This window comes from Scyliorhinus torazame, chromosome 5 (assembly GCF_047496885.1).
Source record: "Scyliorhinus torazame isolate Kashiwa2021f chromosome 5, sScyTor2.1, whole genome shotgun sequence".
Taxonomy (NCBI): Eukaryota; Metazoa; Chordata; class Chondrichthyes; order Carcharhiniformes; family Scyliorhinidae; genus Scyliorhinus; species Scyliorhinus torazame.
The window spans coordinates 168,860,330-168,884,375 of NC_092711.1; the positions used below are offsets into that span (position 1 = coordinate 168,860,330).

Below are 24,046 nucleotides of genomic sequence, written 5' to 3' on the forward strand. Positions count from 1 at the left end.
TCTATTTACCTGGAGCTCAGCATTCTCCTCCACAACATTATCTTTTTCCTTTATGTACAAGTTGTGATGATATTGACGATTACACAAAGCCAATTAATATTTATGAGTCCAGTCTTAATTTAAAAAAATTGGTGGGAATCCATACTTTGAGTTTGTTCGGTCAAGTTGCTTTCATCTTCTGTTGTTGAAGTTGTGATGTTAATGTTGTTATTTCTTTGTGAATGTCATCAGTGTTCCTATGTTTAAGTAACCAAGAAGTCATCAATGAGGTATTTGAATGGTCGAATCACTTTGTTGTCTGATTTATGCTTTTCTTTCTATGCTTGTGGTAGCAATTCTGTGTTACATCTTTGTTGTCTGACCTGGACTTTTTCTTGTGTTTGTGGTATTAATTCTGTATGGCAACTTTCTTGAAGGCTGGTTTGCTTGTTTGTTGTGGAGCAAATGTGAATTCGTGAGATTTGTTGCCATGGCATGTTTGTGCTCTTGCCATTGTTTTGCAGTGTGCTGTGGCATTGTCCTTCATGTGCAGAGTTGTACCATGTTGTACAGGTCATTGTTTCATTGTTGTTGTTCTTGTTGTTGTTTTCGTCATGCTTGTTGTTTCTGTTCTTGTTGTTTTTCTCGTTGTGCTCGTTGTTTCTTTTTTTGTTATGCTTCTTGTTGTGTTTGTTGTTCTTGTAGTTTTTGTTCTTGTGCTTGTAGTTTTTGATGTTGCTATCGTTGTTCTTGTTTCCGCTGTGCTTCTTGCGGTTGTTCCTGTTGCGCTCGATGAGTGTTCCGTGTGGATGACGTGAGTCATTGTCACAGTTATTGGTGTCAGTGTCCTTTGTGGCATCTGTTACATTGAGCGTTTCTTCTTGAGAATTGTGGGAATGATCTGATGTTGGTGACATCAGTCATTTGTGGTGGATTTGATTCCTCTTCTTTGTTTCCTTGGTACTCCTCTTCTAAAGTCATTTCTGGTTCGCTTGAATTATCTGCGATCTCTTTGTGCTCCTCTTCTGGAGTTATTTCTGGTTCATTTGAATCATCTTTGGTTTCTTGGTGCTCCTCTTCTGGAGTCAAAATCTTCAAGATTTCTATTAACGTGGTCTCTCTGGACTCTTGGTGCTCCTCTTTTGGAGTCAAAATCTTCACAATTTCATTTGACGTGGTCTCTCTGGACTCGTGAGTAGCCGTCCTCTAATTATTGAGTGCTTCAGTGCAGACGAACTGAGATGTGTCTGTCTCGCTGTGATCCTGCACATCCTGTATGGGAATTGTGATTTCTTGATTTCTTCATCTCACATACAGTGGGTAGATATTCAGTGTCTTCTTGTTGGTTAAATGAGCTGGGTAGACTTTCATAGTCTTCTTCTCGTGGCTCAAATAAGCTGGATAGATTTTATGGTCTTGTTTATGCATGGCGTTCGCTATGGAGTGTTTGCTTGCTTCCATTTTTTGAGTTTGTCACCGAGCTGTCTGTGGAGGCTTGCGTCGCTCTCTCTCTGTGGAGTCTTTCATCGCTCTCTCTGTGGAGTCCTTCATCGCTCTCTGTGGAGTCGTGCAGTGTTCTCGCTGTAAAGTCAATCTGTGCTCTCTCAATGCAGTCGTTCTGTGCTCTCTGTGGGGCGTCGTCTTCGTCTTGGGTATTGCTGTCATCCAATGTATTGACGATCTGCCATGGCACCATGGTATTGGATTCATCTACCATGAGAAGAGTCGTGTTGAGCTTTTCAACCGAGCTTTTCAACCGTGTTGCTGATGCTGTAATCAGGATCTCCGAATAATTCAGCCATGTCTGAGAAGTATTGTGTGCATCGTTCGATAGACAAATCATCCCTTTTTGTTCGGAGTTGTTATCGTTCTCTTCATGTTCAATGAACAAATCATCTTCTTTGGTTTCGGATTTTTCATTGTGCTCTTCACTTTGGGTGGTGCAGACTGCTTGTTCCAGGGTGTTGTGAAAGTTATCAACTGCTGGTGTAAGTTCGGGCATTGTTCTGTCTTTTGAGGTAAGAAAATTGGGTTTGGCAGCTTTAAATTTCTTTTTGGTCATTTTCGTGCATTTCCCTTTTAAATGGACGTGGTCCTGGTCCTCTGACATCATGACGCTTGTGAAGTCATGCGTATGACTCAAGCGCACATGCGCAATTCGAGGTTCCTTTACTGTGCTCTCTTTGCACAACTGTGCATGTGCGGCTCCTTTCACAAGATGGCTGCCGCTCAGAACAGTCTTTTGTTTCAATCCTGCCTTGCCTCGTGGTAAGTTTTGGCGCCGTTTTTTCCGATTTTCTTTTCTCGACACTGACTCTGTGTTTGTAAAGACTGACAGTATTGATTTTGTTTTTGTTCATAAGCAAGGCATTTTTGTATAGCAGTTTCTAGAGTTAGATGCTTATTTTGTGATAGTTCTTCCCTCAAATTTTTATCAGATAGTCCAGAACTTAATTGATGCATTATCATAGTGTTTCTGAAATCAGCATAATCACAGCCTTGTGGTATTAACTTGAGATTTGTAATAAAATCAGTGATGGGCCCTCCGTTTCTCTGGAATTTATGACAATTGTTAAATCTTTCCCGCATCTCACCAGAGTGACTCTTACAGTGTTCATCAAATTTTTTGAGTATTACTTCTATTTTGGTGTCATCTTCACCTTCTAAGTAATTAAAGCAATTATAGATTTTTCTAGCTTCATGCCCTCCTATTGAGAGTAGTAGTGCTATTTTCGTTGCACTAGAGACCATGCTTAAACCATTAGCTGCGATAAATATTTGGAAAACCTGTTCAAATCTTTTCCAGTCATAACTTAAATTACCGGTTGTTTCCAGCTGCTCTAGAAGTCCAATGAGTCCCATAGTTAGTTGTCGAGGATTCATTTGCTGCAAAGTCTTTCACAGTCTTCTCTTTTTGTCTAACCTTGACGAATGTGATATAAAATAATTGTTTTAGAGATATTAGTTACTGTAATGTAGAGATAGGCCAGTCTTATTCTGGTGAGTTCACAGACAAAGGATTTCAGAACGCATGGCAAAGCAAGGAGGAGGTGTGTCCAGCTATGGAGGGGAAAAGGATGCTGGGTAATAGGGGGCCAGAGGAAGGGATTGGAAGTGAGCCAATTATGATGTATGGCCAGGTCAGGAGGGGTATAGGATGACCTATGGGAATCGTGTATGTGAAACTTGATGCCATTTGAATGTATCAGTAGAGACTTCTTTGTTCTACAGACTCACTCGATTCCGGAGGTACAGAAAGCAGGATGTGTTTTGTACCGCTGTGAACTGAGTCAGGCTTGCAAGTCAAATAAAATAACTAATGCTATACCTGCAAATCCATCTCGACTTTTGTTGAGGCCAGACAGACAGGTAAAGAAAATTTTGATTTGTCAACCTTATCTAACTAGTTCTGTTTGAGCCACTCGACTGGTACCATGTTTTGTTCCCTGTGTGGTAGGTAACATGTGCTACCCAATCCTTGTTTAGTGATGAGGTATTCTGAATCCCAATGAAGAAGGTTTGAACTCTTCCAGTAATAACAAAAGGTTTATTGAGTGACTACAACAATATTTACATGAGTTCTTTACTTTAACTTTGATACTAGTGATAAGGTTAACAAGATCTAACTATGGTAACTGTATGTAACTCCACTGGTCATCTAAACTAGTCTGCTGTTGCTATGATCACAGTGCACCCAAGAGAGAGAGAGAGAGCCCTAATGTGGCTGCCTTTTATACCCCTGTTGGTCCGGCCCTCTAGTGGTCATGTGGTGCTACTGATGACACATTAACCCCTTGTGTACATGCACACATAGAGATCACCACAATCAGATTTTCGGGTTAGCTATAGATGAGGCAGATAGGGGTTTTTAATAAGAAATCATTGGGAGTAATTGACTGAATCATATTAACCATGAGATTAAGAGAAGCTGACTAACTGGGAATTAATCAGATAAGACTTAAAATGTTCATATTTTTGCAAGTTGTGTAAACTGCTAGAGACTGCCAGGTCAAATCACAGAAAGACCCTTTGTGTTAAGACCCGGGTTCGATCCCCGGGTTACTCGTGTTGAGTTTGCACATTCTCCCCGTGTCTGCGTGGGTCTCACCCCCACAACCAAAAGATGTGCAGGTTTGGTGGATTGGCCATGCTAAATTGGAAATAAATAATTGGGTACTTTAAAATAAAAAAACACACATTACCCTTCCCTTTGCCTTTTGTTCCAGGATAACTTTTATCATTTAATCTCACCCACCCTCTAACCAATCCCTGACTTTCCCTTGTGTTCTACTTGACCCTGCCCCTTTCTCACCAGCATCAAGACCATCACATTTCTCCCTCTCTAGTTCTGAAGTAGAGTTACATTGGATGTGATTCATTAACTCAGTTTCAATTTCCACAGATGCTGCCAGACCTGCTGTGTTTTTCCAGTTCTTTCTGTGTTTATTTTAGATCTACCTGTAGTGGGGGGAAAAAAATCACTATTTACTATCCAGGATAAAATAAATGTCCATCATCTTTTGTCGATCATTTCAGTGGAAATGTGCTCTCCCAGGCTCAAAGAGCATCAGCCCACTGGAAGCAAAGTTGTGAGAACGGCCAGTCCAGCAGCAAGAAACCCTCCAACCCTCCTATTTCACCAAGTGTCAGAATGAACATGGTTCAGTCCTGGATATGATTAACAGCAGCAATAACAGCAGAATCCAACATCCATCATCACTTGTGAACTCGCTGGTGTATCCGCAGTGTGGATGATGTTCGAAACCTCTTTGCACAGTGAGAGCAGCTGAACGGTCTCTCCTCAGTGTGAATGCGCTGGTGGATCATCAGTACGTGAGAGCTTTTGAAACCCCTTCCACAGTCAGAGCATTTAAAGGGTCTCTCATTGGTGTGAGTGACATTGTGTCTGAGCAAGTTGGACGACTGAGTGAATCCCTTTCCACACACAGAGCAGGTGAAAGGCCTCTCCCTGGTGTGAACTCGCTGGTGTCTCTGCAGTGCAAATAAGTGAGTGAATCCCTTCCCACACACAGAACAGGTGAACGGCTTCTCCCCGGTGTGAACTCGCTGGTGTGTCTGCAGGGTGGATGACTGAATGAAACTCTTCCCACACACAGAGCATCTGAATGGCTTCTCACCTGTGTGAATTCGCTGATGTCTCCTGAGGCTGGATGAATCACTGAATTCTCTTCCACACTTTAAGCAGCTGAATGGCCTTGTCCCAGCATGAATGCGTCGATGAGTTTCCAGTGCAGATGGGTACCTAAATCCCTTCCCACAGTCCCCACATTTCCACCGTTTCTCCATGGTGCGGGTGTCTCTGAAGGCTAGACAATCAGTTGAAGGCTCACACAGGACAGTTTCTCCCCGCTGTGAATGGTGCAATGTGTTTTCAGGCTGTGTAACCAATTAAAGCTCCTTCCCCAGTCAGTGCACTTGGACAGCCTCACTCAGGTGTGTTTGTGTGTCTCGATGCTTTTCCACTCACACTGATGGTTAAAGCATTCTGAAGTAAACAGAACAAACAATCATTTGTCCGCCTAGATTTAAAGACCGATAATATTCAGCACCCGATGAATTGAGTGACACAGTCAGATTTTGATGTGAATTTGGGTTTGAGATTTCTGTCTGTAAATCCTCATCTTCGGATATCCTGTAAAAGGAGATTACAAAAAGTTACCACTGTCAGTACAGGATACAAACTCAGAACAGACAATTTGAGTTTCCATGGAACGTATTTTCTTCTCTCAGTCCCCAAAAATCTCCTCCCCACACACACTCCCTCCATTCTTACTCTGCTGTATCTAATATTCATCCTCCCAATTCTCTTGAAGGTGCTGATTCAGGCTGATCCATGCTCACTGTTTCCTGTCCTGGACACCGAGACATGAAAATCTTCATGGAGGCTGCCAGACAGATATGTGTGTTTAATATATAGCAAAACAGAAAACCTCAGCAAGTCTGACAGAAAAGGGAACTAACGTTTCAAGTCTCAATGACTCTTTGTCAAAGTTAGAGAGAACTGGAAATGGGGTCAGATTTATACTGTTGTTGGGGGGTGGTGAGCGTGGAGCGGTGGGGCTGAATAGGGAGCCAGTTATAGGTGGAGACAGATGAACCTCAACATCCACAGATGTGCAGGTTAGGTGGATTGCCCGTGATAAATTGCTCCTTAGTGTCCAACAAAGGTTAGCTGGGGTTATGGGGATATGATGGGATGCTCTTTCGGAGGATTGGTGCAGACACGATGGGCTGAATGGCCTCCGTCTGCACTGTAGGAGCACATCTCTGTCCTCATAGAATCAGAGAGTTTACAGCAGAGAAAGAGGCCCTTCGGCCCATCATTTCTGCACCAGCCATCAAGCACCTCTCTATTCCAATCCCACTTTCCAGCTCTTGGTCCGTAGCCTTGTATGCTGTGGCCAATCAAGTGCTCATCTCAATGCTTCTTAACTGTTGTGAGGGTCCCCGCGTCTCGCACACCTTCAGAGAGCGAGTTTCAGATTCCCACCACCCTCTGGTGAAAATGTTTTCCCTCAAAACCCTCTGGCCCTTACCGTACATTTACACCCCCTGGTTATTGACCTGTAAGGGGAAAGGATTCTTCTTATCGACTCTGGCTAAAATGGCCTTCTCTAGTCCTTCATAAATTTGTACACCTCAATCACACCTCCCCTCAGCCTCTTCTGGTCTCAGGAAAGTAACTCCTAACCAGCCTCTCTTTTTTTCTCCCAGGTAACATCCTGGAGAGTCTCCTCTGAACCCTTTCTAGTGCAATCACATCGTTCCTCGAGTGTGGCGATCATAACTGCACACAGTACTCTAAATGAGGCCTAACGAGTGTTTCATACAGCTCCATCATAACCTCCCTGCTCTTATATTCTATACCTCAGCTAATAGAGCAAGTATCCCATATCCCTTTTTAACCACCTGATCAGCCTGTCCTGTGGTCTTCTGGGGGATTTTCACAGTAACTTCATTGCTGTGTTAATGTAAGCCTACTTGTGACACTAAAAAATATTATTTTATTATATTTCCTTGTCTTGTTAGTCCTCCCAAAATGCATGACCACACGCTTTTCAAGTTAAATTCCGTTTGCCACTGTTCTGTCCATCTAACCAGCTCTTCTATGTGGTCCTGTAATCTAAGGCTTTCCACCTCACTACTTATCACACAACTAATTTTTGTGTCACAGAACAAAGAAAAGTACAGCACAGGAACAGGCCCTTTGGCCCTCCAAGCCTGTGCCGATCATGATCCCCCAACTAAGAACTTCAGACTGTCATCTGCAAACTTACTTGATCTTACCTCCTCCATTCACATCCAAATCATTAATGTACACTACAAACAGCAAAGGCCCAGCACTGATCCCTGTGGAACACCACTGGACACGGGCTTCCAGTCACAAAAATAACCTTCAACCATCACCCTCTGCCACTCAGTCAATTCTGGGTCCAAATTGCCAACTGCTCTGGGTCCCATCTTGACCAATCTCCCGTGAGAGACTTGTCAAAAACCTCATTGAAATCCACGAAGACTACATCAACTGCACTACCCTCATCTATACACCTAGTCACCTCCTCAAAGAATTCAGGTCAAAGTTGTAAGACATGGGCCGGAACTCTCCCCCACCCGGCGGGGCGGGGGAATCCGGCGTAATGGAGTGGCGGGAACCAATCCGGCATCGCGCCATTCTCCGCACCTTTAGGGGCCAAGCCCTCACCTTGAGGGGCTAGGCCTGTGCCGGAGAGATTTCCACCACGCCGGCTGGCAGGAAAAGCCTTTGGCACCACGCCAGCCGGCGCCGAAAGGACTTCGCCGGGCAACGCATGCGCAGGAGCGTCAGCGGATGCTCACGGCATCCCCGCGCATGCGCAGTGGAGGAGGTCTCTTCCGCCTCCGCCATAGTGGAGACCATGGCGAAGGCGGAAGAAAAAGAGTGCCCCCACGGCACAGGCCCGCCCGCCGATCGGTGGACCCCGATCACGGGCCAGGCCACCGTGGGGGCACCCCCGAGGCCAGATCGCCCCTCGCCCCCCCCCCCAGGACCCTGGAGCCTGCCCGCGCCTTCTGCCCCCGCCGGTAAGGTAGGTGGTTCAATCCACGCTGGCTGGCGAGTGTTGACAGCTGCGGGACTTCGGGCCATCGCGGGCCGGAGAATCGCCGGGGGGAGCCCGCCGACCGGCGCAACGCGATTCCCGCCCCCGCCGATTCTCTGGTGGCGGAGAATTCGGGACACGGCGGGGGCGAGATTCACGCCAGCCCCCGGCGATTCTCCGACCCGCCGAATCGCGCCCATGATCTCCCTTTGACAAAATTATGCTGACTATCCTTGATTAATCGTTTCCTCCCCAAGTGGATATTAATTCCATCCCTCAGAATGTTTCCAAAAGTTTCCCTACCACTTAAGTTAGAGTCACTGGCCTGGAATTACATGTTTTTTCCTTACTTCTCTTTGTGAATAATGGTACCCCATTATCTGTCCTCCAGTCCTCTGGCAGCTCTGCTTGCCAGAGAAGATTTGAAAATTATTGTCTGAGCCTCTGCAATCTCCTCCCGTGCCTCTCACAGCAGCCTGGGAAATATCTCAACTGGGCCTGAGGATTTAAACAAGTGACCAATTGAAGGTCAGAATGAGAAAAGAAATGGAAAGGGGAGAAAAGAAAGTGTTTTACTCCCAGATGATGGAAACATGCGGAAGTTTCAGTCTGTGTGAAGCTCAATCTTCACTCAGAGACAGAGGAGCTGTTGGACAGACAGTGGAGGAAGCTCCGTGCAGCGCTCCCAATGGGACAGTGTGTACTGAGAACACCCCTCTGAGTCATAATGACGTTACAATGGAGCCCTGCCCGAATCAGCCAATAGAAATCACACTGCTCAGCGATGAAGTCTCGGGGTTCCAATGCTCAGGCTGGGCGCGCGGACACTGGAACTTCGCCCCCACCCGTCTTTCCACCTCCTCGAGACAAGGTTTCCAGGCAACTGGCTGACGGCTCCGGCCAAAGCGAGAAGCCGCTCGGTGATCTGCCCCGGCACTGCGCATGTCCAAGGGAGAGGGGAAAGTGCGCGTGTGCAGTGGACAACCCACCCTCCTTGACCTTCCTGCTGGGGTTTTGACCAATGGGAAACCGAGAGAGTCAACCAATCAGAGCGCGGGATTTGTGTGAATGGCTACTGAGCTTCGCACAGACTGAAACTTCCTCCAGTCCCCAACATAGAATTTGCAGTGCAGAAGGACGCCATTCGGCCCATTGAGTCTGTACTGGAAAGAGCATCCTACCCAAGGTCCACACCTCCACCCTATCCCCATAACCCAGTAACCCCACCTGACACTAAGGGCAATTTAGCATGGCCAATCCACCTAACCTCCACATCTTTGGACTGTGGGAGGAAACCGGAGCACCCGGAGGAAACCCACGCACACACGGGGAGAATGTGCAGACTCTGCACAGACAGTGACCCAGGCCGGGAATCGAACCTGGGACCCTGGAGCTGTGAAGCAATTGTGCTATCCACAATGCTACCATGCTGCCCACATCTGTGAGTAAAACACTTTATTTTCTCCCCCTTTCCATTTCTTTTCTCAATCAATTGGTCACTTGCAGCAACTGAAGGGAAAGGAAGTGATTCCAGGAAGAGTGCAGACTCCGGAAAGCTTGGCCCAGCGCTTTCTCTCTCTTTTTATATAAAACATTTTATTGAGGTATTTGTGATTTTGTAACAATAACAGAAGAAACAGTGTACATACAAATATAAACATAGTGCAAAGACCGTCTTCCTCCCTCACAGGTCCCACCTTTCTTACACACTAATCTGAGCTAAACCGCCTCCCCCCCACCCCCTTCTCTGCTGATGGTTAATTTTCTCTAACAAAATCGACGAACGGCTGCCGCCTCCGGACGTACCCTGACATTGACCCTCTCAGGGCGAACGTGATTTTCTCCAGACAGAGAAAGATAGCCATGTCAGTGAGCCAGGTCTCTGACTTCGGGGGCTTTGAGTCCCTCTAAGCTAATAGTATCCGTCTCCGGGCTACCAGGGAAGCAAAGGCCAGAATGTCTCCCTCTTTCTCCTCCAGGACTCCCGGATCCTCCGACACTCCGAAAATCGCAAACCTCTGGACTTGGTGCCACCCTTGTTTTTAACACCTTGGACATGACATCCGCAAACCCCTGCCAGAATCCCCTGAGCTTCGGGCATGTCCAGAACATATGGACATGGTTATCTGGTCCTCCCGCACACCTTCTGCACCAATCTTCTATCCCAAAGAACCTGCTCATCCGGGCCCCCCACCCACCACCACCCACATCCTAATCATGGCTATATTTGCCGCATGTAGTAATTGTTAAGGTTCGGCAGCGCCAACTCACCCTTCCCCCGGCTACGCTCCAGCATCCCCTTTTCTACTCGTGGGGTCTTGCCCGCCCATACTAAGCCAGAGATCACCTTGTTTACCCATTTTAAAAGGTCCCGTGGAATAAAGATGGGGAGACACTGAAAACAAATCTCGGGAAGACCGTCATTTTCACTGTCTGTACCCTCCCAGCCAGTGATAGCGGGAGCATGTCCCACCTTCGGAAGTCTTCCTTCATTTGGTCCACCAGTCGGGTCAAATTTAGCTTATGTAGCTGATCCCATTGCTGTGCCACCTGGATGCCTAGATACTGAACGCTTGTCCCTACCACTCTAAACGGCAACTCCCCCAGTCGCCTCTCCTGCCCCCTTGCCTGGATCGCAAACATCTCACTTTTCCCCATGTTCAATTTATAAACCGAAAACCGGCCAAATTCCCTCAGAATCCTCATAATTTCTCCCATCCCCTCTCGTGGGTCAGAAACATATAGGAGCAGTTAATCTGCGTATAGCAAGACTCTGTGTTCCACCCCTCCCCAAACTAGCCCCTGGAGGCTCTCAGCCAAATTGCCAGCGGCTCTATGGCCAGCGCAAACAGCAGTGTGGAGAGGGGGCATCTCTGCCTAGTCCCCCGGTGCAGCCTTAAATAGCCCAATGTCAACCTGTTTGTCTGTACACTCCCCACAGGCGCCTGATACAGCAGCCTAACCCAGCCGATGAAGCCCCGTACAAACCCAAATCGCCACAGCACCTCCCACAGATAGGTCCATTCCACCCGATCAAATGCCTTCTCTGCGTCCATTGCGACCACTACCTTTACGTTTCTTCCCTCTGGGGGCATCATGATCACATTCAACAGTCTTCTAAGGTTGGCTGCCAACAGCCTGTCCTTAACAAATCCCGTCTGGTCCACCCCAATCACATCCGGAATGCAGTCTTTGATCCTTGAGGACAAAATTTTGGCTAACAGTTTGAAGTCAATATTTAATAAGGAGATTGGTCTGTAGGACCCGTACAGCTCCGGGTCCTTCTCCCGCTTCAAGATCAGTGAGATCGTAGCCTGTGACATTGTCGGGGGAAGCCCCCCTCTCTCCCTTGCCTCATTAAATGTCCTCATCGGCAGCGACCCCAGCATCCCAGAGAACGTTTTATAAAACTCCACCGGGTACCCGTCTGGTCCTGGGGCTTTACCCGACTGCATGGCCTTCAGCCCTTCTGATATTTCTTCAATCTCGATCTGGGCCCCCAGCCCTTCTATCAGCCCCCCCGTCCACCTTCGGGAGCCTCAGTCCCCCTAAGAATTGCCTTATCCGTTCCGGCCTGGCTGGGGGTTCCGACTCATATAGCGTGTTATAAAACTCCTCAAATACCTTATTAACCCCTGCTGACCAACTTCTGGTCTCTGTTCTTCATTTTCCCAATCTCCCTGGCTGCCTCCCTCTTTCTGAGCTGCTGCGCAAGCTTTCTGCTGGCCTTCTCTCCATATTCATATATCGCCCCCCTCACCTTCCTCAGCTGCTCCACCGCCTTCCCTGTAGCTAGCAAGCCAAACTCTGCCTGTAGCCTCCGTCATTCCCTTAAAAGCCCTGCCTCTGGGGTCTCTGCATAATCTCCTGTCAACCTAAAGTATTTCCTCTATCAGTCGATCCGTCTCTGCTCTATCTACCTTCTCCCTGTGGGCCCATATCAAAATCAGCTCCCCTCTGACCACCGCCTTCAGTGCCTCCCAGACCATTGCTGCCGAGACTTCCCCCGTGTCATTAACTTCCAGATAGTTCTGGATGCATGTCCTCACCCGCCCGCACACCTCCTCATCCGCTAACAGTCCAACATTCAATCTCCAATGCGAACGCTGGCCACACTCCTTGCTCACCTGTATGTCCAGCCAGTGCAGGGCATGATCCGAGACCGTGATCACTGAGTACTTAGTGTCCTTTATCCCCCTTAGTAAAACCCGGTTCAAGGTGAAAAAGTCGATCCGGGAGTACACTTTATGTACGTGTGTGTAGAAAGAGAACTCCTTCACTCTCGGCCGCCCAAACCTCCATGGGTCCATAAGACCATAAGACATAGGAGCGGAAGTAAGGCCATTCAGCCCATCGAGTCCACTCCACCATTCAATCATGGCTGATTTCAACTCCATTTCCCCGCTCTCTCTCCATAGCCCTTAATTCCTCGAGAAATCAAGAATTTATCAACTTCTGTCTTAAAGACACTCAATGTCCCGGCCTCCACCGCCCTCTGTGGCAATGAATTCCATAGACCCACCACTCTCTGGCTGAAGAAATTTCTCCTCATCTCTGTTCTAAAGTGACTCCCTTTTATTCTAAGGCTGTGCCCCCGGGTCCTAGTCTCCCCCGCTATTGGAAACAACATCCCTACGTCCACCCTATCTAAGCCATTCATTATCTTGTAAGTTTCTATTAGATCTCCCCTCAACCTCCTAAACTCCAATGAATATAATCCCAGGATCCTCAGACGTTCATCGCATGTTAGGCCTACCATTCCTGGGATCATCCGTGTGAATCTCCGCTGGACCCGCTCCAGTGCCAGTATGTCTTTCCTGAGGTGTGGGGCCCAAAATTGCTCACAGTATTCTAAATGGGACCTAACTAATGCTTTATAAAGCTTCAGAAGTACATCCCTGCTTTTATATTCCAAGCCTCTTGAGATAAATGACAACATTGCATTTGCTTTCTTAATTGCGGACTCAACCTGCAAGTTTACCTTTAGAGAATCCTGGGACTAGCACTCCCAAGTCCCTTTGCACTTCAGCATTATGAATTTTGTCACCGTTTAGAAAATAGTCCATGCCTTTACTCTTTTTTCCAAAGTGCAAGACCTCGCACTTGCCCACGTTGAATTTCATCAGCCATTTCTTGGACCACTCTCCTAAACTGTCTAAATCTTTCTGCAGTCTCCCGACCTCCTCAATACTACCTGCCCCGCCACCTATCTTTGTATCACTCTCCCCATCTGCTCCATAAACCCCTCTAGCTCCTTTGCCATTGCTGGCACCCTGCCGTCCTTGAGCTCGACCGGTCTAGCCTTGGGTCAATGACTGTGTTGAAGTCCCCCCACCCCCATGACCAGTCCATGCGTCCAGGTCCGGGATCTTCCCAACATCCTCCTTATAAACTCCACATCATCTTAGTTTGGCGCGTAGACATTCACGAGTACCCAGGAATGGCAGTCCTTCCAGCTTCCCATTAACCATGATGTACCGACCTCCCATATCCACAACTATTCTTCCCACCTCGATTGACACTCGCTTATTAATTAGAATCGCGACCCCTCTAGTCTTAGAGTCCAGCCCCGAATGCAATACCTGCGAGTCTCACCCCTTCCTTAGTCTAGTCTGATTGATTACCCTAAGATGCGTCTCCTGTAACATTGCCACATCCGCCTTCAATCCCCTCGCGTGATCACGTGTGCCCTCTTAACTGGCCCATTAAGCCCTCTAATGTTCCACGTGATCAGACTGGTGGAGGTGCTTCCCTTCCCTCCGCCCCCTTCCCCCCCCACCGATCAGCCATCACCTTTCTTAGGCCAGTGTCCAGCTTGCACCCCGCGAACCCGCAGGCCCACCCCCAGGCAGCTTCCGTCCGCGACCTCCCTTTTGTTCCCCAGCAACAGTCCCTCCCCCATCAGCAGAGCAATTCCCCCCTCCCCCCAGTAACAGCATAGTAAAAACAGCCCCCTTCAACAAGCATAACATCTGCTCACCCACATCCCACTGCGCTTCCATGAGCCAGCCAGCCCAGCTAGCTTGGCAGCACCAGCCCATGGCACCAAACATTTTCCCACCTATTGTTCCCACCCCCCCATCCCGCTCGGATACACATATGCAAGAGAAAAAACATTCCCAGCCCAATTATCCGAAAGAAACAAAAAGACAAGAAAGGCCCCACATTGAAAATTCACACCTCCATCCCCCACCAGTACAAATGCAAACTTTAACTTACAAAAATACGCGGCAGCTCCAGGATCGATACAGAAGGCATTACAAATCTAGTGCAAAAACAAAAGTATTTTTAACGTGAACACTGCAGCAAAGTTCAAACACCTCAGTCCCCTGCCAGACCTTTGCTGATGACATTCATGTCCTGTAGAATTGAGCAGTTCTGCAAGATCTTGATGTGACGTTTGTTGAGATTTGTGTCTGCAAATCATCGCTTCCTCTATCCTGCAAAAGGAGTTTACAAATGTTATCACTGACAGTACAGGATAGAAATTCAGAACAAACAATTCAATTTCCTATAGAACTCTTTTCTTCTTTCATTCCCCAAAAGTTGACCATCTCCATCCCAAAAACTCACCCCGCCCCATTCAGTTCTCAATCTGCTGTACCTAGTATACACTCTCCCAATTCTCCTCAATGTGCTAATTCATACTGATCAACAAATCCATGCCGACTGAAAATTTTATACAATGTACAATACTGAATTACGTGACACATGAGTGAGGAGAGGAAGAACCTACTTTGGGCAGAACATAATCATGTCCTGGAACTTATTGCCTAAGGTTGACAAAGTGAAGATGATCAATGAGTTTCAAGTGAAATTCGATAGGTGATTGAAGGAGAGATACTGCAGGAGAATGGGGATATAGAGGCTGGTTTAGCACAGGACTAAATCGCTGGCTTTGAAAGCAGACCAAGGCAGGGCAGCAGCACGGTTCAATTCCCGTACCAGCCTCCCCGAACAGGCGCCGGAATGTGGCGACTAGGGGCTTTTCACAGTAACTTCATTTGAGGCCTACTTGTGACAATAAGCGATTTTCATTTCATTTCATTTTTCATATAGAGGGTGAATGGGACTGACTGACTGACTGACTGCATTGGTACAGACTCGAGTTACCAAAGGGACTCCTCTGTCTAAATGCCTCTATGCTTGGAAATAAATTGAAAGGTAGAATGAGAAAAGAAATGGAAAGAAGGAGAAAAGAATGGCTAGCACAGTGGTTGGCACTGCTGCCTCACAACGCCAGTGTCCCAGGTTCAATTCCAGCCTTGGGTGACACAGTCCAAAGATGTGTCGGTCAGGTCGATTGGCCATGCTAAATTGTCCCTTAATGTCCAAAGGCTAGGAGGAGTTACGGGGATTGGGCGGGGTTTTGGGCCGAGGAAGGGTGGCCTTAGCAGAGGGTCGGTGCGGACGTGATCGGCCGAATGGCCTCCGTCTGCACAAAGGGATGCTATGATTAAAAATACAGCACTTTACTAAAGAAGAAAATAATGCTACGAGGAGAACCATGAATAAAAAGTACATTATAACACACATCAATGCCCCATGGTAGCAAAATGTCCATTTAAATATCAGCTATCTCCTGGGGAAACATTGATTTCCTCCCAGATGTTTCACAGAGGAGGAAGTTTCAACCTCCAGCTCATTGAAACGTCACAATGGAGCACTACCTCAATCAGCCAGTAGGAATCACTCTGTTCCTCGGTGACGTCTCCGGGTTCCAGTGCGCAGGCCCGGCGCGCGGTCACGCGAGCCCCGCCCCCACCCGTTGTTGCCCCTCCCCGGACATCTCCACGAGACAAGGCTTCCAGGCAACCAGCTGACGGCCAGAGCGAGAAGCCGCTTGGTGTTCTCCCCGGCCCTGCCCATGTCTAAGGGAGAGGCGTTGCGCATGCGCGGGGAACACCTTTCTGCTGAGGTATTGACCAAAGAGAGGAGTACCGGAAGGATTCTGACCCAGCAGCCAATCAGAACGTGGGTTCTGTGCAATTGAAGGTTGAAGTTCACGCAGACGGAAACGTCCTCCTGTCTCCAACATCTGTGAGTAAAACACTTTCTTTTCTCCCCCTTTCCATTTATTTTCTCATTCTGACCTTCAATTGGTCACTTGCAGCAACTGAAGGGAAAGGAAGTGAATCCAGGGAGGGTGCAGACTCTGCAAAGCTTGGCCCAGGTCTCTCTCTCTCTCTCTCTCTCAAAGACATTGACATCCTTTGCTCCCTCAGCTTGACACATTTATTTGTCTGGCTAAAAGGATGGTCTCTTTCCTAATGTTCACAATTAAAGGGCTGGTTTTCCCAGGAGATGGCTGACATTTAATATCGACAGAGAGATATCTGATGTGGTTATGTGGTACACATTCATAGAATCCCTAAAGTGCAGAAGGAGGACATCCAGTCCATCGAGTTTGCACCGTCCCTCCCAAAGAGCACCCTACCCAGGCCCAGTCCCCCACCCACTCCCTATAACCTCATACAACCGTTGGACACTAAGGGGCAATTTAGCATGGCCGATCCACCTAACCTGCACATCTTTGGATATATGAGATATATTATTTATGGTTATGGATAATGTACATTTATTAGTATTTCTAGTCTTATAATATAGTATTGTAACTGTTAATTATTTCCAGTCATAGATTCATTACAGTACAGAAAGCCCCCATTCAACAGCTCCAATTGGTTTGTTATGTAACCCTGCAAGTGCATTTCCTTGCAGTGCACATGCAATTATATTTTGAAATTATTGATCATATCTAAATGTTTACCCTCATAGGCAGCAAGTTCAAAGTCAAATAAATCGCTGCCTAAGTAGATATCTTTCTCACAAATCCCTGTACCTTCACCAACTGAAACAGGACTCGGTGACCATGAATCTGCCAATCAGTTTGAATCAGCACCTTCAAGAGAATTGGGAGGATGAATATTAGATTCAGCAAAGTGAGAATGGAGGGATTATGTTGGCCGGAGATTTACAGCTTTTGGGGAATGAGAGGAAAGACTTCCATAGAAACTGGAATTGTCTGTTTTGAATTTCTATCCTTTACTGACGGTGCTAACTTTTGTAAACTCCTTTTACAGTATACCAGAAGTTGGATATACTATAGACACAATTCTCCAAACAAATGTCATGTGAGTATTTGACAGAGTCACTTGATTCATCAGGCCCTGAATATCTTCAACCTTTGAATCTAGAAGGAGAAATATTTGTTTGTTCTGTCTGCTTTAAACAATTTCAAACATCAGTGCACTGACTGGAAAGAGCTTACACCATTTACACAAGCTGAAATATCATTACACCATTCAGTGAGGAGAGACCATACCCATGTTCTCTGTGTGGACAAGGCTTCAACTGAATGTTCAGCTTGAAAAATCACAAGGATACCTGCACCATGGAGAAACCGTGGAAATGTGGTGATTGTGGGAAGGGATTTCGTGCCCCTTCTGATCTGGAGATTCATCGACGCAGCCACACTGGGGAGAGGCCGTTCACCTGCTCTGTGTGCGCGAAGGGGTTCAGTAGGTCATCCATCTTGCAGACGCACCAGCGAGTTCACAGCGGAGAGAGGCGGTTCACCTGCCCTGACTGTGGGAAAGGATTCACTCATTCATGGAACCTGCAGACACACCAACGAGTTCACACTGGAGAGAGGCCATTCACCTGTTCTGAGTGTGGGAAGGGGTTCAGTCGGTTGTCCAGCCTTCAGATACACCGGCGAGTTCACACCGGGGAGAGGCTGTTCTCCTGTTCTGCATGTGGGAAGGGATTCACTGATCCATCCAACCTGTGGAAGCACCAGCGAGTTCACACAGGGGAGAAGCCTTTCACCTGCTCCAAGTGTGGGAAGGGATTCTGTGATTCATCACATCTGCTGGCACACCAGCGAGTTCACACTGGCGAGAGGCCATTCATTTGCTCTCAGTGTGGGAAGGGATTCACTCAGTTCTCAAACCTACTCACACATCGGCGACTTCACACTGGGGAGAGGCCATTCACCTGCCCGGAGTGTGAGAAGGGATTCACTCAGTTAATATGCCTGCAGAAACACCAACGAGTTCACAAGTGATTAGAGGTGTTTGATTATGATGTTAATCACATCCAGGACTGAACCATGTTCATTCTGTTTGTTAATGAATAGGGAGAGTCAGAGGGCTTCTTGCAGTTGGACTGACCAGTCTCACAACTTTGCTTCAAATGGTTTGATGTACTTTGCGACTTATAGCAAAAATATAGCTACATGTGTCACATGGATCACCGAATCAAGGGATATTTTGAAGACAGAATATACTGACTGTGCTTTTATGTTTGGAGTGTCCCAATTGTGCCACATTGGCATGGAGATGGGCTGTGGGGATTCGGATGGTTCTTTTGTTTAATTTATCTGGGTGTTTCTCACAGCAGATTATTGCTGATTTGGTCCTGTGATATTTACAGTTCATTTGCAGTTTGTGCAAGAGAAGAGGAGGCTGGATGATTTTCCTAGCTTGGAGCTCGAAACCTTCGGTGGTCCCCACGCTGAAAGACAGTGAGCCGAAGGCGGTCAGCTTGAACAGTGAGCTTGGAAAGAGGTGTGAAGCAGCTGCAGGATCTGACAGGGGAAGCAGTCAGTCTGTGCAAGAAGGCAGTGGAACATATAAAATAGAGGGGAGGCAGTGGCATATTGGTATTGTCACTGGGCTAGTAATCCAGAGACCCAGATATTGCCCTGGGGACTCGGATTCAAATCCACAGCAGATGAGCACATTTGATTGCAATAAAAAAAAGTGTGGAATTAAAAGTTGAATGATGACCATGAAATCATTGTCAGTTGTTGTAAAACCCCCCACCTGGTTTACTAATGTCCTTCAGGGAAGGAAATCTGCTGTCCTTAACCGGTCTGGCCTACATGTGACTCCAGACCCAAGCAACGTGATTGACTCTTTTTTTTTTCTAAATAAATTTAGAGTGCCCAATTCATATTTTTTTCCAATTAAGGGTCAATTTAGCTTGGCCAATCCACCTAGCTTGCACATCTTTTGGTTGTGGGGGCGAAACCCACGCAAACACGGGGAGAATGTGCAAACTCCACATGGACAGTGACCCAGAGCCGCGATCGAACCTGGCACCTCGGCGCCATGATGCCGCAATGCTAACCCACTGCGCCACCGTGCTGCCCTACGTGATTGACTCTTAAAATGTCCTCTGAAATGACCTAGCAAGCCACTCAGTTCATGAGTAATTAGGGATGGGCAATAAATGCTGGCTCAGCCAGTGATGCCCAATCCTATGATCGAATAAAAATAAACATACAAACTAGGAGTTTGGCCACGAGAGTCTGTTCCACCATTCATATGATCTGATTTTAACGTCAACTCCACATTCCTGCTGCCCCTGTTCATCCTCTTGCTGGTCAAGAATTTATCCAGCTCTGCCTTCAAAATATTCAAAGACTCTGCTTCCACTGCCCTTTGAGGAAAAGAGTTCCAAAGACTCACAACCCTCTGAGAGAGAAAAAGGTTCTCCTCATCTCTGTCTTAAATGATCGATAACTTATTTTTAAACAGCCCACATCCACCGATGAAAACCCCTCAGGATCTTGAATATTTGATCAACTCACCTCTTACTTTTCTAGATTCCAGTGGATACAATCGGAACCTGTCCAACCTTTCCTCATGAGACAAGCCGCCCATTCTTCTGAATTGCTTGTAAACCATTTCCATCTTTCCTTAAATAAGGAGACCGATACTGTCCACAGTGCTCCAGGTGTGGTCTCACCAGTGCCCTGTATAACTGAAGCACAACCTCCCTACTCTTGTAATCCAGTCTCCTTGCAATAAACAATATTCTGTTAGCTTTCCTAATTACTTGGAATCCTCACAGCGAGAAAATGTATTTAAAATGTATTTATTTATTTAAGGGGAAGTTATGGTGTTTTATTGTTCAATATACAATTGAAAATATTTTAATGCACCAGGTGATCTTCAAGCTGGTGCCATTGAAATTAAAATGAAAAATGAAATGAAATAAATCGCTTATTGTCACAAGTAGGCTTCAAATTAAGTTGCTGTGACAAGCCCCTAGTCGCCACATTCTGGCACCTGTTTGCGGAGGCTGTTACGGGAATTGAACCGTGCTGCTGGCCTGCTGTGGTCTGCTTGCAAAGCCAGCGATTTAGCCCTGTGCTAAACAGCCCAAAATGGATGGAGGGAAAGGAAAATGTTTTTTAAAATAATTAAAATGTTGCATTGTGAAGCTATGGTATTATCAGGAAAACTCTTTTAAAGGTTACATTTTAAAACTTTGGACTGAATTTTGTGAGGAACCCATCTTTGATAGAAATTGAGTGTGGGACATTCTCCCTCCTGAAGCAAGATTAACCCGAGGCTGGGAAGGTAGCGTTCTTCATAAAGCGCGGGTCAATATACCCATCAACACGGGTCCAGTGGAGGACACCTGGACAGCAAAGAGAAGCTTTGTATATCCAAGTTAACAAAGAACTGCTGTTGCCGGGCGAAAGACTTTTCCTGGTTGGTTAACAAACTCCAGGCCTGAGAGAAGTATTCTGTGAACATTTTTATTATTTAAAACTCTCGGGACAGAGTGTGTGCACCTCGGCAGCCGGCTGCAAGAAGAAGTCTCTCTCTTCCTCCCACCTTTGTGTTACATTCGGTCTCGAGTGAGTTCATCTTTCATCCGAAATGTCTCATCAGAATAACTCCTCTTTTTTTTGAAAGTCTGTAAAAGTGTGATAAATAAAAGTCATCAACGCCTGTTTCACCATAAATAGAACTTCCAACTCTAACCTGACAGAATTTAGTCAGATCAGCAGCACCAAGATCCTTCCGAGTTTTATCCTTTTAAATGAATGTTCTCAGGCCCCAGCTTCTGCAGGTGGCTGTGTTCTGTTATGTTTTTTGTTTGTGTGAGAGTGTCATGGGAGTATACCTTTCAGAAATAGGTGTTGGATTGTATCATGGGAGTGAAACTTTAAGAAATGGGTGTTTACGAACTAGCTGCAGTGATGTCATTGTGTGGGTGGAGCTGGGTTGTGTCTCTGACTTTCACTTTCGTTTTGAGCTGGAAGCTGTTTGTGGCTTTGTGTCTTATCTTCGTTTTAGGCAGTTGAAAGCTGAATCAGACCAGGAAGGTTCATTTTGTCTCTCTCTATGTTAAAAGGTACCCAGATCACTTGATAATTTAAAAGTGATAACTGTCTTGTGTAAAGAATTTAGACCTACTGCTTTGTTAAAAGGGGTGTTTGGCTGATGGATGTTATTAGGAAAGTTTTTAAGGGTTACATATAGAGTACCGTGTCTGCGGGGGTATTTGTGTTGGTAGTTGATAAAATGTTTACTGTGTGTTTATAAAATGTGAACTGAATTCATAGAATAAACATTGTTTTGTTTAAAAATACTTAAAGTCTCTGTTGCATCACACCTGGAAAGTGGGCCCTTGTGCTCCTCATAACCAAAATCTAATAAAAGTTGTGGGTCAGGAATGTAGGAATCTGTAATTTATGGGATCTTAACTTGTCGAACTACGCCAAGTTTGGGGGAAGATTAGTTGATGAATCAAAGTCCTGGCGCAATACGACAAGTTGTAAGATTTGTAATATTTGTGGACTATGCCAAGTTGTTCGATTCCTTGTATTATTCGACTGTGTAAAGTTGAAGGAATTTATATCATTTCTGCTATTCGGTTATCAGTAGCACTTTGCGAATACTGGAACTCAGCAGAAATTTCAGTTAAAACTTCTCAGGTGCCAAAAATAATTCTTTTATTTGTAGTTGCTTGATTACAATTTGAAAGTCATTTAAAAGGCAATTCGTAGACAATTCGAAGCTTTCAGAGAATTACAGGCATTATCTTTTTTACTTAGGCAGACAGCTCGAAAGTAACTTTTAAACGGTCAAAGTTTGGCAATGAAACATGAAGAGAGAGAGAAAGCTAATCTTCAGCTAAACTGACTAAACTAACAGAAAGACAACACAACACAAAGACAGAAATTAAGGACAGACAACACAAAAGACAACACACCAAAGACAACACTAAAATGGCGGGCGGAAACTTTTCAGTTATACACTTTCATATCTGTCTTAAGTCATCTAATCACACCCCAATATAATCCTAATTGGTTTGGGTTAGACTCAAACACATTTGATTTGATGGCAAGCCGTCCATCTTCAATGTGCAACATTAGCTTTTCTGACCTAGCTGTTATCTGCATTCTGAACAATGGTGCCTTCATGTTGCTGTGGTATTCAGTCTTTGTCCGTGACAATTAGCACAAGCAGTGTCAAATTGTCTTGCAACTGTGCTGTTTTAATGTCACACTGACTTTGAAAATATGCATTTGCCAGAACAACGGACCTCAGTAACAGTGAATTATGCTGTATAAGTGGGTATTTAAAACTGGAGCTTAATATCTATGCTTAAACAGCTATCTTTTACCTATACTAGTTGTATTCGAAATACCTGGCTTCTAGAGTCAGGTAAACTCCATGACATACTTTGGAGTTTTCTAAACCCAGGCCCATAACAAGAGTGTCTGGCAGTGTACGAGTATCTGTAATTTTAGAAAAAGGGGTTAATTATTACACTTTGAAACTACAACTTGTATGTTCACCAGCTTTATAACTTGTTTTTTAAAAAGATTATTTTACAATAAATCATTTTTTCTGTGTTTACTGAAAGAAGCCTGGGAGTAACATTATCAAATTGGCCAGTTTTGTGGGTGAGTTAGATGTTTAAATTATTGCTGTGACCTGTGGAGAAGGGGGCTGGATTTAACTGTCGTAAAAACTCACCTAGTTCACGAATGTACTTCAGGAAAGTAAATCTGCCGTCCTTACCATGTGTGGCCTACATGTGACTCCAGACCCTCGCAGTGAAGTGGTTGACTGCTAACTGCACCCACCCCCCCCCCCCCTTCCACTGAAATGGCCGAGTAAGTCACTCAGTTCAAGGTCAATTAGGGGTGGGCAACAAATGCTGGCCGAGCCAGTGACGCCCACATCCCAAGAGCGAATTTTTAAAAATTTGAGACATTGTGTTTAGCTTAGTAATGACGATATAGTTAATGGGAGGGGATGAAGCAGTCAGGTGCTGGGCTTTTCAGTTTATTAATTCAGTTTTAGATCAGGATGTGCTCGCAGTACAGTTCAATTAAATACCTAACTGGGGATAGGCAGGAGAAGTCTTAGGCTGGCAGTTTAAACAGCAGGAGGGCTTCTTAAAACAATATGTAGACAGTCCAACTAGGGAAGGGGCGGTACTGGACCTGGTATTGGGGAATGAACCCGGCCAGGTGGTAGACGTTTCAGTAGGGGAGCATTTCGGGAACAGTGACCACAATTCAGTAAGTTTAAGTGCTGGTGGACAAGGATAAGAGTGGCCCTAGGATGAATGTGCTAAATTGGGGGAGGGCTAATTATAACAATGTTAGGCGGGAACTGAAGACCCTAGATTGGGGGCGGATGTTTGAGAGCAAATCAACATCTGACATGTGGGAGGCTTTCAAGTGTCAGTTGAAAGGAATTCAGGACCGGCATGTTCCTGTGAGGAAGAAGGATAAATACGGCAATTTTCGGGAACCTTGGATAACGAGAGATATTGTAGGCCTCGTCAAAAAGAAAAAGGAGGCATTTGTCAGGGCTAAAAGGCTGGGAACAGACGAAGCCTGTGTGGAATATAAGGAAAGTAGGAAGGAACTTAAGCAAGGAGTCAGGAGGGCTAGAAGGGGTCACGAAAAGTAATTGGCAAATAGGTTTAAGGAAAATCCCAAGGCTTTTTACACGTACATAAAAAGCAAGAGGGTAGCCAGGGAAAGGGTTGGCCCACTGAAGGATAGGCAAGGGAATCGATGTGTGGAGCCAGAGGAAATGGGCGCGGTACTAAATGAATACTTTGCATCAGTATTCACCCAAGAGAAGGAATTGGTAGATGTTGAGTCTGGAGAAGGGTGTGTAGATAGCCTGGGTCACATTGAG

The 24,046-nt window shown here is 46.0% G+C and overlaps 2 protein-coding genes across 9 annotated transcripts in view; one reads left to right on the forward strand and one right to left on the reverse strand.

The window, feature by feature from the left end:
• Positions 1-15,866, reverse strand: LOC140420560 (uncharacterized). 6 transcript variants are annotated; one of them, XM_072504557.1, is made up of 3 exons: positions 15,749-15,866; positions 14,298-14,518; positions 1-5,632 (listed from the first exon to the last, which is right to left on the reverse strand). In XM_072504557.1, the coding sequence occupies exon 3, from the start codon at positions 894-896 to the stop codon at positions 318-320; it is 579 nt and encodes a 192-aa protein (XP_072360658.1). In that variant the 5' UTR covers positions 897-5,632; positions 14,298-14,518; positions 15,749-15,866; the 3' UTR covers positions 1-317. The 6 variants fall into 6 exon arrangements, with proteins under 6 accessions (XP_072360658.1, XP_072360653.1, XP_072360655.1 ...); XM_072504552.1 differs by having other exon boundaries at positions 15,749-15,865; XM_072504554.1 differs by having other exon boundaries at positions 14,417-14,518; positions 15,749-15,864.
• LOC140420559 (uncharacterized) overlaps positions 15,827-24,046 on the forward strand; it is a 12,788-nt gene continuing 4,568 nt past the window's right edge. Inside the window, exons 1-3 of one of the 3 annotated variants that reach the window (XR_011946443.1) lie at positions 15,827-16,118; positions 17,159-18,646; positions 19,690-21,470. Coding sequence is in view for 1 of the 3 variants with exons in the window: in XM_072504550.1 (XP_072360651.1) it covers positions 17,434-18,144 (711 nt within the window). In the remaining 2 variants the exon portion in view is untranslated. Of the gene's footprint in view, positions 16,119-17,158; positions 21,471-24,046 lie in introns of those variants that run through there. The other 2 variants (XR_011946444.1, XM_072504550.1) reach the window with 2 other exon arrangements.